Source organism: Mesitornis unicolor, unplaced genomic scaffold (assembly GCF_000695765.1).
Source record: "Mesitornis unicolor isolate BGI_N332 unplaced genomic scaffold, ASM69576v1 scaffold40021, whole genome shotgun sequence".
Lineage (NCBI taxonomy): Eukaryota > Metazoa > Chordata > Aves > Mesitornithiformes > Mesitornithidae > Mesitornis > Mesitornis unicolor.
This window is the reverse complement of record NW_010166495.1, coordinates 1-15,407: the sequence shown is the minus strand read 5'-3', so window position 1 is coordinate 15,407 and position 15,407 is coordinate 1. Positions and strand designations below refer to the sequence as shown.

At 46.1% G+C, this 15,407-nt stretch overlaps 1 protein-coding gene across 1 annotated transcript; it reads left to right on the top strand.

Moving 5' to 3' along the window:
• Positions 1-4,895: 4,895 nt before the first annotated feature.
• On the top strand, positions 4,896-13,531 carry LOC104548850 (villin-like protein; the record flags this gene model as incomplete). The annotated part of the gene is made up of 8 exons (XM_010194979.1): positions 4,896-4,970; positions 6,397-6,471; positions 8,208-8,404; positions 10,005-10,113; positions 10,425-10,535; positions 11,709-11,908; positions 11,996-12,074; positions 13,426-13,531. Coding segments are annotated over exons 1-8 (946 nt in total), but the record flags the coding sequence as incomplete, so codon positions are not given.
• Positions 13,532-15,407: the final 1,876 nt, after the last annotated feature.

The window sequence follows — 15,407 nt, the reverse complement described above, 5'->3', positions numbered from 1 at the left end:
GCTGAACCTGGACTTTATAGGACCTAGAGGAGAAGGATGAGATGAGCTGCACCTCTTCCTCTTTTGCCACCCCCTAAAGCACATCTCCCATTCCCTGCCTCATCACCACATCCCAGCACATCCAACATGGGTGATGTGATTCAGCCTCTCTGATTGCAACCCTTCAGTGACTGTGCAAGAGGACAGGAGCTGTCACCAACACACACACACATATGGATATGTATGTTGCAGGTGCTCTCACCTATGCAAATTTTGCCTTCCTGCTAAAAAATTGCAGTAGGATGTTGTGTGATGGAGTGTGTGACAGCATGAGAGAGAAGGCAAGCCCCATTGCTGGACCTCTCTACCTATCATTTCCATGTGAGATAAAAGACACTTTTTCTCCTCTTACAACAGGAAAATACAAGACAGCTTATATTGGTTGGGTGCTGTACTTTGGGACAGTCACTCAGCAGGGACAGTCACCATTAAAAGCAACGGTCCTGAGCAGTAGCTGATGCTGATTACACAAGGTAACTCAACGTTGAGCTTCATTCCTCTGGGCAAACCGAGAGTTAACTGCTGTCCTCTGCAGACAAAAAAATGGCACCTACTTGGGCCCAGATGCCCAACTATAATGGAGACAATGAAAGCAATTCAGCAGCCCTGGTTTACCTCATCTAATGCCAGTCCAAGTATTCCCAATAATTAGGCCTTTCAGCCTGGAAAGGCTGGAGCCACAGCTGCTTCCTATTTTCCCGAAGCTGTACAGAGCATTAGTCATTTCACTGGGGTTTTTTATTACCGTGACTACAGCCGAGTAAGTGTGCCGCCAAAACCCAGACAAGCCAAATCAGGCTTAATTCAGAACAAACTTCGGGAGTTTGAAACTATCTCCTATCCCCTTTCTGAGTCCTTATTTTCCCTCCCCACCCAAACAGCCCAAGTCTGCCTGAAGTCCTGCTGGGTTTGCTTTCCAACACGTACCAGGTTGGGTGAAATGAAGTTGTGATTGCTGGCACTGTTATTCATTAACCAATCTTGGGAGTGACCTTGACACTTAATTAGTCATTTAGTCCTTCTTGAAGGCAAAGCTTTTCCCCACACTGTGCTGGTTGGAGAGGGGATGGAGGTCGTATTAAACAGGAGCAATGCTATGGTTTTGGCAGCATGTGAATGTGAGCGGGTGTAACAGAGACCCATCTGCCCTCACCCACCAGCTTTGTTACCTAGACCATGTTAGGGAAGGCTTTCCTTTTAGCTCTAGAATTTCTATTTTGTCTCCATTGTGATGTCCAGCCAAGATGCCACTCGCCAGCATTTGGTTTCCAGGTCCTCTGTCCTCACCCAAGAGCAGCATTGCTCTTCACAGTTTAATTTATAGTATCGCAGTTGGGTGGTGATGACCCAGCAGAGCAGCTCCAAGCCAACAGTTGGCTTTGCTATGCAGTGGTCACCTCTCGGCCTGTACTCATGGTGTGAACTTGTGTCCTCTCTTCATGGTTGTGAGAGTCCCTTAAAATGGTAGAAATAGGGCAGCAGGCCCTGGAGGTGGAAATTGGGTAGTTGCATATTACTAATGCGGAGGCAAAGAAGTGAGCTACAGCTGCTTTAGTGCCTCTCTTCCCCCTTCACAGGTAAGGCTGTGTCTGCACACAAGGAAGCAAATGTCCAACCTCATAACCAGTTATTTTTCAGGTGAATTCCTGCCCCAGAGGCAGTTGACTCATGCTTCTTGACAATTTGCGTTTCACCTTGCGCTGGGCAAAACTGGTTTGATTGAGATAGGAACTGACCCAGACACTGCTGTTGAAACCTCACAGTGAACCCAAGCCTCTTAACGTCCCCTTTTTTTCCATTTTAAATTAGAAAAGTTTTTGCCCTTCCTGGTTTTAGCACAGATGTGAAGTTTTCACTCCATAAATACTCAATTTTGTGTCTGGGTGAGAGTTGAATTATGGGATCATCTGATTAAAAACCTTCTTTAAATCATTAATGAAATGAGCTGTTTGATTATAGAAGTCATATTCCTATTATTTCTAACTTGGCCGCCAGCCGGAAGAAGCTGCAAAGCCCAAAGACACAGCCAGCTTTGTCTGTGCATCACACTTCCCCCAGTTTAATGACTAAGGAGGAAGGGAGGGACAGCATTTCCCAGAAAAATGGAGACCAGAGCTGATGGGCAGGTTTCAGATGGAGAAAGGACCCTTAAGAGTGGGTGAGATCCAAGATCCCCATTTTGAGTCAAAGAGGTTTGGGTGGGAATCAGTAGAGCGTTGCTGGCTTTTGGAGGGGTTTGTCCAACACAGCTGTCTGCGCTCAGAGGAATCTCAGCATCCTTTGGGTTAACTTTTCCAAGAGGAGAGGTTGGGATGCAGGGAGCCAGCTGTGTCTCACATCTGGCCAGCTGCCGGGTTCCTGCGCTGTTAGCAAGACGCCTGCTGCCTTCCACAGGGAGCTGTGGTGGTTTTGCTAAAAAACTTCAACCCCCTGAATCCTCCCTCACATACAACATCTTTATTGGCTTTGTTTTCAGCTTGTTCCTGTTTTGATGCTGGAAGGAAAAACCCTAAATAAATCAAAAATATAGCTGCTGGAAGGAGGCTTCATTTGTTTTTTTCTTTGGTAGGGAACTTTCAAATGCTTTATTAAAAAGAAAGGAAAGGTCTTTTGGATAAAGACTTGAACTGGGACCATATTTTTGGCCTCAGTTCCTGATAGCCATGGACTTCACTGTAGGTGGGTCAGGACCCCATTCAGAAAAGTGTCTAGCTCCTCTGTAGACATTGAAGTATCTTCCTGGATATGGTTGATAATCTGTGTGGGTCTCAATTACCTTTCTGGGAATTGAGATGAAAAACGTCTTCTTTTTTTCTCCTTGCTGTCTGTCTTCTTGCCTGGAAGCTGTCTGAAGGAACTGAAAGGGAGATGGAGGTTGGTGAATGTGCTCCTGGTAGGTACACGAGGCCACATGAACTCAGTCTTCCACCATCCTTCAGATATATTTGTGTTCAGGAAGGAGTGAGCGTGGCTGAGTCCCACTGCTGAGTGTTGACAGATTGTGGGTGCCTACACCATTAGGAGAGAGGTGTTGGGGCTGTGCTCAAAACATCCTTGGCAGTGTTCAAGGCCAGGTTGGATGGGGCTTTGAGCAACCTGGGCTGGTGGGAGGTGTCCCTGCCCTTGACAGGGGTTGGACTGGATGAGCTGTAAGGTCCCTTCCAACCCAAACCATGCTGTGATTCTATCATTCTGTGATTCTACCTGCATCTCTCTACTGCTTGTGCAAAGAGCCAGGGTCTGGCAGTTCTGGGCTGTGGGAGATCTGGACGGACTGATGTTCCTGCCTTGAGCAGCAATTTTTGAGCTTTTAGTGTGCAAACTCTTCAGAAGAAGGACCATCACTTCTCATGACTTTATGGTGCCAAGTGCAGCACATCTCTCCGTAACACCAGCAATAACCACACCTTCTTGCAGGGGACCATCTGTCTTTGTCCTTTTCCTCCTTCAGAAGCAGCTTCTCCCATGGCTTTCTGCAATAACCTCTTGTATTTTTCATCTCACTGTGGCTTGGTTGTGCTGAGCTGAGCACAGCACCGTTCCTTCTTGCAGGCGGTTTCCTACAGCGGAGCAGAGGAGCACAGGAGAGGCCATGGCCTACAATCAGTGCAGCCTTTTCAACCGGAGACAGAGGAGAAAATGCAGTCAATCAGGTTGCCGTTGTTTTTAACGCAGAACAGTAGTTCAGTCTGTCATGAGCAAATGCAAATCAGGAGAGTGCACTGGTGGAGAAAATGAATGCAAAATGCAGAAATCAGTGAGCCGTGTTTTCTCTCGAAGCTTGGGCTTTGATTTGCGAGCAGGATTGACTCATACAGGAACGACTGATATGGGTCTTGCCCCTACACAAATGCATGCGAGCTCTGTCCCATGGCTGCTCGGGAGGCACCTGCCATGCCCCACAGGCCAGCCAGCTCTGCTAGGATTAACCCAGTGTTTTCATATGCATCGAATTTGGATTTGCTTCAGGAGATTGCCCTGTAAACAAGCTGAGTTCAGAAGCTGCTGCTTGAACAAAACCTCAGCTATCCAAGCGGCAGGAACAAGGAGCACAGCTAAGAGCAGTTGTTTTTAATATTAACAGCTAGTAGAGGTGACAGAGGATGGATGGGGCCTGAGAGGGACCCATCAGAGGGGCAGCTGGAGATACCAAAGACATCTCAAATGTCACTAGACACCTTCGTGTGGGCAGCCGAAACCTACCTCTTCCCCTTACAAGCAGCAGAGCCTAGGGAGCTGCTCGGCTATGTGTAAACATCAGGTCATCAGCTGGATTGCTCCATATGCTCCACTGACCACGCTGGCTGTGTCTCCATTGACCTTTACGGAGCTGAGAGCCTGGTGCCCTGCCCTGAGATACCTTGCAGGTGTCTTAATTTACACCTGAATCTCCTCCTAAAGTGGAAGGGCTTCGTTCCTTAGTGCTTTCCAGTGTCTCAGGGTACCTGACCAGTGGCTTCAGTGGCTCCTCCAGTGGCTGCTTCAGGAGAGCATACGTCTCCTCCATTAATTCTTCCCTCCTGAAAATTTTTTCCACTTATTCAAATAGGGAAAAAAATAATCCTGCACCAGAACAACAGTATCCTGTTCAGTCTTTGCTGGGCTGTGATACCACACATTGCTTGGCTTCCAGTGAACATGAATACCCTGGACATGGAGGCTCATCCCACCTAACTGTTGATAATTACATCAATGCTCTTTTCATAGTCAGGAGAGAGATAGAGACATTTAAAGGTGTGGATTATCTGTATTAAACCTCCACTGACAGTAAGAGGAACCCGGCTGACTTACTGTTGTATGCAATTATATATATTTATTTTGGTTTTTTTCTTCTTCCTTTGCCTTCTAGCTCAGACTGCAGGATGACAGACGGCGACATAAGTCTCCCAACTATTGAGAGAAAGCTGGGATTGCAGATATGGAGCATAGAGGTACGACAAGAGGCAATATGTCCTCTGTGTGTGCATGTGTATATGTTTCAAGAAAGAGATGTTCTTGAAGTAATCTGGGTAGGAAAAGAGTGGGAAAGTGGAGACTCAACTTCTCCCTTTGCAGCTTTCAACATGTTATTGGTTTGGTTTCTGGCTCTGTAAAGCAGAGGTAATATTGACTAAGGACACATGAATGTGGTGGGACTGAAACTGTTCCCCCAGCGCTGGAGGCTTTTTCACCCACTTTGGGAGGCAATGCAAGGCTGCTTTAGCACACCAGAAGTGAATTACCCATTTCACCAAGGCAAGGGGTTATGCAAAGATAACCTTAGTCTATACCAGCAGCTGCCATGGGGAGGGCACACATTTTTGCAGCAAAGGCATCTCATGGAGTCTGTCTGCACTTCATCCTTGTCTTTCCCACTCTGATTGATGGGTCACTTCAGGGAGAGGCAGCTTGCGAGGTCACCTTCTGCTTGTGGTGGTATCTGATTTTGAATTGGAGCCAGACTCTGCTCAGTTCTGCCTTTTTCTGGCCCAATTCACCAAGAACATTCACCTACAACAAGATGGGGCATAGGCTGAGGTGCAGAGCCCACTCAGGGTAGCAGTGGGCAGGGACACACCTCTCCAAGTGGTGGTGGCCCTCTACAGGTCCCACCTATGTTCCAAATATGACAGGGTCTTTGCCTTTCCATTTCTCTCCAAAGCACTGTACTAAGCCTCTTTCCAGAGGATCTGTAATTAGAGACATGTCAGTTCACGAAGGTCAAGCTGGTATGTTGGGAAACAAGTCAGGCCACCAAAGGAATGCGTGTCTCAAATTCCAGGGAACCACAGTTCAGGCCCAGGAGCTGTGTGTGCACTGGTGGGTGTCACATCCAGGCACCTACACTGGGCAGCCGTGGCTGGTTAATTGTGCGCTTGTACCAGATGAAGTGTGCAATTAGGGTCTGGAGGGGTGGGGGACTCATCAACGTCCTCAAGTCTGTCTTTTCTCAGCACTGCTAGTTGCTATGAATCCCTGGCAAAGTGGTTATCCTAAAAAAGCTCTGAAAGTTACCCTTGAACTTACGGATACTGAGAAAAAGCCATGCCCCAAAACTAAGACCAGGATGAGACGTGCTCACTTCCCTGGGAAATTCCCTGTATATTCAAGTTCTGGAGCACTTCAGCCTGGCCTCGAGGTCTTCTTGCTCTAGACCTAGAGGACAAGGAGGCTAAAAAATCATTGTCAGTCTGCCCAAGCAGCATTATCATTTGCCCCTTCTTGCCCCTTAGTACTTTTGGGATTTCCCCCAGAAGTGGCTTCTCCAGACCTTGATTGCCACCTCAGTGTTTCGTGCACCCCAGCTGTCCTGTTTCACACACACCAACTTCTGGCTCTGAAGTTCTAGCAGTGACCCAAATGCTCATTTCCTTACAGAACATGAAGATGGTTCCTGTACCTGAAAGGGCTTATGGGACTTTTTTTGAAGGAGACTGCTACATAATTCTGCATGTAAGTAAGGCTGGCAAACTTTGGTCTGTTTAGTAGACAACTGGAAAAATGGTGAGTACATTCCTGGCAAATTAAATCAAGGCCCACATTCACATGACCTATGGGAGCATTTTGGTGGGGTGAGAGGTGGCTGACTGGGAGGTCTCATTTTCAACAGGTGTTATGGATTATGGAGGTGTGCCACCCAAGCAGAAGAGAGGCTCTGCAGCCCTTCTCATGTCCCCATTAGGACACTTCATCTGGTCTCCCAAGTTTGGTCCAGGCCTTCTTGCAACCAGCTGAACTCAGGCTAGCCAGAACCAAGTGAGAACTAGACTATGTGGGCTGTACAAACTGCCTTGTGTTCCTGAAGCTCTGTGGGAGGTTGATGCCTTGCACTCAGCTCCCAGACTTCCTTCCAAATCTTTTCGACTGCATAGAGCAACCCAGGCCCCATTGCATCAAACAACGTCCATATGGTTGAAACCAGAAGCATTTCCCACTTCCTGCATCTGAGTGTCTCTCCTGCAAACATCTCCATCAGTCAAGAGATAGCAAAGCCTCTACTACCCCACAAGAACCAAATGCACATCCAGTATTTGTCAAGCTGGGAAAGCGGGCTGGGATAGCAGTGCAGAATGAGTCTCCTGCTCTAATTACCATGCACACGCCTTTATGCCACCTTCTGAGTCCTTCTGGTGAATCAGTTTGGTCACAGCCACCCAAAGACATGCTTAGAGCAGAATACACATGTCCCTGAAAGGAGATGACTGTAGATACTGACTATGGATACTGATAGATACTGGTATAGATTTTGATGCTCACAGGCTCAGCTTATGTTGCCATAGCTTTCCCAGGTAGAAAAGCTCATAATTAACCCACCACTCTCCTTCCCCCCTGCAGACAGGAGGGTTTGCATTCTGCATCTTGACTGGAGGCTCTCCAAATGAAGATAGTCCATGGGACAACGTGGCTTTGATCATCTTCAACAACAGTGTATTAAATGGAGTGATTTTGCCACAGATTAATTAGCTGCGCCTAGAGGAACTCAGTTGTATTTTGTTCAAGTTCTTCTAGTGTGTTTCGCTGTGGTATCCCCGCACAAAGCAAATAAACAGAACTTAGTGTCAAATCCAGTTTATAAAATGAGCTTTTATTACCTTTCCCAGGTGTCCAGGATAGGGTTTAACACAGTAGGTGCTGAAAAATAACTGGCACAACTCACATAACAATAAGCACACCAGTTCTCAGATCGCTCACCTCCTCTTTGTAGGCTGTTGGGTTTTTCTGTAATAAGACGAATCACAGCATGCACAGCTCTGTTTAGAGTTATGTCTGTTTTGCAAGTCAGCTGGAATTCAGAGACAGTTTGTGTTACTGCATAGTGTGATATGAGAAAGAGAATGGTAATAAAGGAGAGCGTCTCCAGACAAATAAATAGCGGTGTAGATTACATTTAACAAGGTGGTCTATGAGAAGAGCATCCTTTAAATTTTAAAATCAAACTCTATGAAAGTAGGACAGGTTGAACACATTCAATTTTGTAATTGCACATGTGCTCAATTTTCCTTGATAACAGAGTTTTAAAAGCACATAAGGTACCATCCTTGCCCAGGAGAAAAGCAGAATTGGGAAAGACCCTGGGAAAGGGCTCCACGGTCCCTTGGTTTTGGCAGGTCTCCCTGGCCAGTGATACGGTTTAAAACACACACATGAGCTGTGACTTCATCCTGACTCACCTTTCCCACCTCTTCCAGGCCAAAAGGACTTCTCGCGGCTCCGCTGTGGATTTGCATTACTGGATTGGCAAGGATTCATCTCAGGATGAGCAAGGTGCCGCGGCCATGTACGTCACCCAGCTGGACAACGCACTCAGAGGGAGCCCCGTGCAGCACCGGGAAGTGCAGGGACACGAATCTGAGACCTTCCAAAGCTATTTCCGCAATGGCATTATGTGAGTAGTGTAAAACACCCTGCAGTGAGGCAGGTCATAGTCCCTGGAGTTCCATTCAGAGCACTTCAGACTAATACCCACCTTGACAAGAACTGCTGATTTGACTCACACTGGGAATAATATTCCTGTAGAGGAAGGAAAGTTTGACTCTGAGCTTTTGTCATCTAAAAGATACTGTTGAATTCCATTTCTGTGGTCTTTACTCCCTTTGGGGTCTTCGGAAGGTGTCTCCAACAGCCATCCTCCAGGAGGACCTTCACTGGCGATAAACATCCTAAGTGCCTTGCTTTGGTTAATGCCCTCTATCCCAGCCTGGTTTTTGATATCTCTGTATTCTGCATCTCTACCACCTCTCATGAATTCCCTTTTGTGAGACAAAATATGTGCATTTGTGCTCATCTTATAGATAAGTAAGAGGCAATGAAGAACTAAAATTCAGACCTTCAAAAGTATGCAGGTTTAGGACTCTATTTGGAAACCTGTCTGCCTCTGAAACCAGTATGAGTTAGGCTTCATCTTGGTCTAAACCACATCCCTAAGGTCAAGCAGGAAGGCTGAGGCAGAATGAGAAATTAAAGCAGGCTCTTTCTACACCTTGGCAGGTGGAGTAATCACCAAAGCACCCTTCTGTGGATGTGTTCAGCTGGGCCAAACAAGTCTAAAATACTGTGAATCACTCACACACCTGCCCATGTTTGCCAATCTCTTCCATGCTATGATAAAATACATACATTACCCATGTGACAAAATCTGTGACTTTCAGTTAATTGTCTCTCTTTCCCATAAATTGCAATTACATCTTGTCAATTGTCACTGTAGTACGAACACTGTGTCTGTTTTCTAAAATAGTCTAGGATACGTGGAAGTGGGGTAGCCTTGAGTAAAAATCAGTCAAAGGGCTCTGGGACTTCCTTGGAGGCCCATGTGGCCTCATGGTGTGATTGTGTCTTCCTTGCAAGGTTGAATGGAAAGGAGGGGATGGCATCATGCAGTGAGGCAATACAGTGCTAACAGCGACTACTGCAGTGTACATTCAAGGGTGGAAGAGCAAAATTGGTAGATTAAATCTGAAAGAAAGACAGTGTCCTGTACCTGATTACAATGATAGCATTTTGTTCTACTTATGGCAACAATTTCCTATCTAAGCTACTTTTAATAGAATAACCATTCTGAACAAAACCAAATTTTAGCAAAAAGTCTGTTTTCTGGAAAATAAGTTTCATTTTTTTTAATTGAACGTTTATGGAATATTTCAATTCTGAGATGTCACTGCCTTGGTGAATGGGATTCTCAGTTTGGTTGTGTTATGTTTCTATTGCCATCCCTAACCTGCCTGTTCATCTGCACACCTTCTCCCAAGATGCACAGCAGCACAACACCCATAACAGTAAGATGGACACTGTGAGGAGTCATGGTTTGACCAAGGACCATGAACAGTAGAGTGAGGAAACACAGCATTTGACATTTCATTTTTAGGAGTTTGGGGTTATATTGGTTGCAGATTTTTTAGTTGTCACTAAAAGCTGGAGCGGTTCTCAGAGGATAGAGAGGAAGGTGTTTCCTAACCAGCTCTAAATCTTAAACCCCTGCTATGCAACAGCTACAAGAAGGGAGGAGTGGCTTCAGGATTTAAGCACGTGGAGACCAATATGTACAACATCAAGCGTCTCCTTCATGTCAAGGGGAAGAAGCACGTGTCAGCCACAGAGGTAAGAAGATCCCTCTCTCCTTATGGATCATTCCTCCTTGCCTCTCCCCCTACCCCCATTTTTGGCCAGGTTTGCCTCTAGATAGCTCATCTCAAGGACCCCCACTACAGGATTGTTTTCAAGACCTTGCTTGGGGGTTTGGTATTATCATGAGAGGAGCCATTGGGCTCACTGAATAGCTGAGTGCTAGAAAAATGTGTATGTCACTGCAGACCAGTTCTTACCTTCCAAGTTCACAATGGCTGTGCCTTGTCTCCTGCAGCTTTTGTTGTGGCCCCGGTCTGTTGAACGCTTTCTTTTCCCCGTGACAGGTAGAGCTTTCCTGGGACAGTTTCAATAAGGGTGATGTTTTCTTGCTGGACCTTGGGAAAGTGCTGATTCAGTGGAACGGCCCCAGCTGCAGCATTGCTGAGAAATCCAGGGTGAGTACAGGAAAAAGCCACGCTTTACTCACTGTATTATTAGATTTAGCTGCAGTAAATACCTCATGGATAGATGAACGTTTATTTTTTTTACAGAATCACAGGGCATTCCAGCTTGGTCGGTATGAGAAAAACAGGAATACACAACCCAGGTGTTGATAGGTCAGATCCATAGCTCTTAAAGCACTTTGCAAGGAGGTCGTTATCCTTACTTTATTGACAGAGGAACTGAGATACAGAGATGTAATAAAACAAGATATATCAATGAGTCATCAGCAAAGTTGATGTCCAAACCAGTCATTATACACGGTAAAAGGCAGATGGGTCTTCTCTTCATGTGGTGGCACCTGATGGGCTAGGACAGGAGGAAACTTCACAGGGAAGATGTTTTTCCAGGACACGATGGCTAGGGGAGAAAATCCAACAGAGAGAGGAGAAAATCCAATAGAGAACAGAGCAAAGACAAAGAAACCCTCAGGACACAGAGATGGGGGAGCAGGTAAAGGCAAGGCTGCTGGAAGGACCAGACCATAGTTAATCTCAGGCCTGGTAATCAAGCAGGTCCTTTCCTAGGTCTAACAAAGAGGGGTCCCTTTCAAAGCTATTGAAGCAAGAGTCATGGAAAAAAAAAATCAATGGAAAATGGTTCCGCATCATGCAAACTACAAAATTTCAACCTAATCAGTTGCTTGGCATTTCATGCTGCTTTTTTCACAGAAAACATCCACGTTTTTTGAATATTTGACACATTTAAATGTAAAATGTCACCACGGGGCATCCAGGGTCCTGCAGCTCTGCAGCATCCATCCTCATTGTCCTCAGTATGTATGCGTCTCTCCCAGACCATCTCAGGTCATTGGACCTGCTAATGTGAAGTCACGCATAAGGCAACGCCTGTTGTGGCTACCGCATGCCTGTGCCCTGCAGGAGCAAGCACCAAGAGTGTCTATAATAAGATATATTTTCATAGAATCACTTTTCTGAGAGTTTTTTAATAAGTAGGCGTTACAGACACATCTCCATTTTTAAAAGTTAAATTTGGAGGACGCTAGAAGCTTCAGAGAGCTGTGATAATCTGTCTTAGACTACTGGTGCTCAGTCATTGCTCTAGGTCTGAGGCTTGCTGAATTTATTGTCTGGATCAGGACTTACCCCCTGGTGATCCTTGTGCAGGGCCTCGCGCTGGCTCGCAGCATCAGGGACAGCGAAAGAGGTGGCCGCGCTCAAATCGGCATCATTGACAACGAGAAGGACTCCCCGGACCTCATGCAGATCATGAATATGGTGCTGGGGGAGAGGCGCGGGGAGCTTCGAGACGCCATCCCGGACACGAAAGCAGATGAGCTGCAGAAAGCAAATGTCCGGCTCTACCAGTAAGTCTGGGAATGGGCTCCAAACTCCATCCCTTCTCGTGGTGGGTGTTGTGAAGCCTGACTTTGCTCGGTGACTCTTTATTTCAGTGTTTATGAGAAGGAAAACGACCTGGTGGTACAAGAGGTAGCCACCCGGCCCCTGACGCAGGATCTGCTCCAGCATGAGGTGAGAGAAAGCCATCAGCCCTTACAGCAGGAAAAGGATGCTATGGCTTGCTTTATTTCCAGCTGAGCACCTGTTTCAGTGGGACACCCAATTTCCTGAAAATTATCAGTCCTCTGAAAACTGGACAGCTTAGCCCCCACCTACAATATCCATGGCCAGAGGTGGGTGGTGCATTGAAGCTGCTCTAAAGAGAGATGGCAAATCAGCCCTCTCGGCCAAGGATGATTTTAGCTTGGCAATCGAAGCCAAGGAGAGCTGCGGGCCAGGAATAAATTTCAGATGGAAATAAGGGTTCTTAGTACCTGATGTTCAGGGATAGCCCTCCATCTGCAGAAATCAGAGTAAATAAATACTCTGCCTACAAAATCATGGCAATACGTTTTCCTGCTGTAGCAAGTGGCTGCTCTCAGTGACCCACCCTGGAAAGACATTCCTTACAGACCCTCTGTCCAAAGGCTTTCAGAAAAGCAGAGACTTTCCTAATATCCTTCTAGCTAAAAATTGGCAGAGAATTGCTCATCTTTCATTCTCTGCAGTGCAAAGCAGACTATTCCAAATCAGTGTTGTGCTGCAAGAGCTCCCTTATTCACCCTGGTGTCAGCCTTGTGAAATCTCAGTCTCCTTTTCCAGGCATATGAAGCTTTTGCTTTTCTTGTCAAAATTCAGTTTGAAAAACTGAAGAAGCCTTCGGTCGCACAGCGGGCTGTCAATTTGGGGCACCATCTCTCTGTGGTGGAGACGGGCTCCCCGACAGCCATCTCATCCCCTTTAGGTTCAGGATCCTGCTGTGTTCACAAAGATGCAACACTTTTAGCTCTGGATCAGGTACAGAAAACAGTCATGCAGAAGGTGTCTAATTTGGACTTTTCCTGCTCCTTTAGTAGCAGATCTGGCATAAATGAGCACCAGCAGCAGCAGCACTGTAGCACAGCAGGCTGAGGGTGATACTTCAGCATACATTTCTCCTTCAGCCTTTTGGAGTTGGTATTTCTGCTGGTTTGGGAACATGTGTCATGGAGCTGTAATGGCCAGTTTTGAGCAATGCCTAGGAAAAATACATATTTCACTTCATTAAATGGCAGTTGCCTGGGTTAGGTGTGCATGCAAAGTCAGCATACCCCTGAATTCCTGCACTATAGGGTTCATGGTAGTCATAGTCAATTTATGAACCACAGTAAATCCACCCTCTGTTGTCTCTTCTAATGATTGCACCAGGGTTAGAGCTCTGTAATACAAAGAAATGAGCTAGATCCACATCTAAGCTAAATCTTCAACAAGGATCCAACCTGGCTAAGCTAAAATGAGGATCTTTGCCTGCGCAGAGCTTTTTACATCTGGTTTTTTCTCTCAGGACTGCTACATTTTAGACCAAGGTGGTTTTAAGATTTATGTCTGGAGAGGAAAAGCCTCCAGCCCAGAGGAGAAAAAAGCAGCCTTCACTCGAGCTGTGGTGAGTTGTAATGTAGTGCGAACAATGTCGTGGGAGGTTAACTAAATGCTAATCTAGATCTGACCACTAATTACAATTAAGCGTAGGTCTCGAGGAGCTGGCCTGTGTAATAACAGAGAGAGGAGTTAAATGTCTAAGGGAGGCGTGATGACATAAACACAAAATTGTTAGTCACCAAATTGCACTAGAACTAAGACCTGCCACTAAAACTACGAAGAAATTCATTAAAGAAAAGAAAGTCTAACAGAAAATACTTTGTTACACGGTAAATGGTGCATTTCTGGCATATTTTGATTCAAGAGATGGTGGAGGCATCAGCAGAGTCAAGATGGGATTAGACAAATTCATGGTCAACAGGTCCATAAACAGATATTAAAGGGGCTCTTTTACCCTCTCTAACATCCATGACCCAATATTGTGGATGCTGGGGAGAGTGAAAAGATCACAGTGCAGGCAGCTGCAATGCTCACGTGTGCTTGCTCAGCAGTGTCTCGTAATGCCACTGTCCCGAGCAGCACAGACCACTGCTCTGACCCTGAAGGCATCTCTTGTGTTCCCAACCAAGTGTAACACCTTGGGCAAGTCGGTGGGGAACTCAATTACTTTGGTCTCTGGAAAAGCCAAACCTCGTACATAGGTGCTACAGGCCTCAACCCCAAGCCCATTGCGGGCAGCAAGACTTTTTCCCAGTGCCGATGGGTCTGGGCCCTGGTTTTGCATGTGAATTTAGAGATGATACAGGGCTCTTCCACTGGGTAGAAAGAGATCTGTTATTAACTGCTATTAATTCAGATTGGCCAACCTGAGGCAAGACCAGGGCTCATGCTAAGGTAGAGCACACCAGCACAGTGTTCTGCCACCTCTGCTGCTCCTCCAAATGAGCTGCCATGCAGTTATTTTCTGGCAGAGCATGCCTCAACATGTCCTTTCAGAAAAAATTAGCCTTGAGGGAGCCTGTGCAAGTAAGGCTTTTGGGGTTTTTTTAACAAGTTGGTATGTTGAAGTGAAGTCTACAAGTGAACTTAGCTTTTAATTCATCTGTTCACTTATGTGAAGAGCATAAATGGCCTAATCTTCAATGAGATCTTACTAGGAGATACTGAAATTCAATGGCCCCACCTTCAATAACGTCTTATCTGAAGACCCCCAGCTTCAATACCAATTGCAGCTATTGTCTCAGAGAAGAAAAGCTTAGACAAACCTTGCCTTAACACTTATCTCGCGGTCCTCTATGATCCTTTCAAAAGCTGAACTCAGATGCTTTTTAGTAAGCAATCAGCTCTGCAAATTCTGGCCCTGAGCTACACATGTAGAACAATGGATATCTCTTTCTTTCAGCGTGGCAGGTGGGAGGGATGGGAAGACCATCTGCTCTGCTTGTCCCTGGGGGCAGCGTGTGGCTGCAGTATTTACAGCAGAAGATGAATGCTCAGAAGCAATCAGGCTCCTTCCCTGATCCACGGCTGTCAGTTCTGTACCTCCAGCTCATCCTGGAGCCTGCCGAGATAAACACCAGAGCAGTTCCCAAAAACTGAGCAATGACTTTGGCACTGTGGCAAAATAGATAATTTTCTTCCTTCTCATACTGTGTCAGGCACCTCTGTTGAAGCAGCTTTCTAACTCAGTAGTGGCTCTATTGCAAAGAAATAATTTTGCTTTAGGAAAAAAAAAGAGGGAAAAAAATGCAGATTTTTGGGCTTTTAGTCCCTTCAGAACACACATCATGCTCTGGGGTACTTAGCTGACTCCATCCCTTCACTACCCTGGCATGCATGCTCTCTGTCATGCCACAGGAAGGACAATCTCCATGTTTTAGAGAGGCACAAAACGTTTGGATAGAAGTGAAGAACTGAACTATGCTCTTGGGTCATGGGCACTCCCCA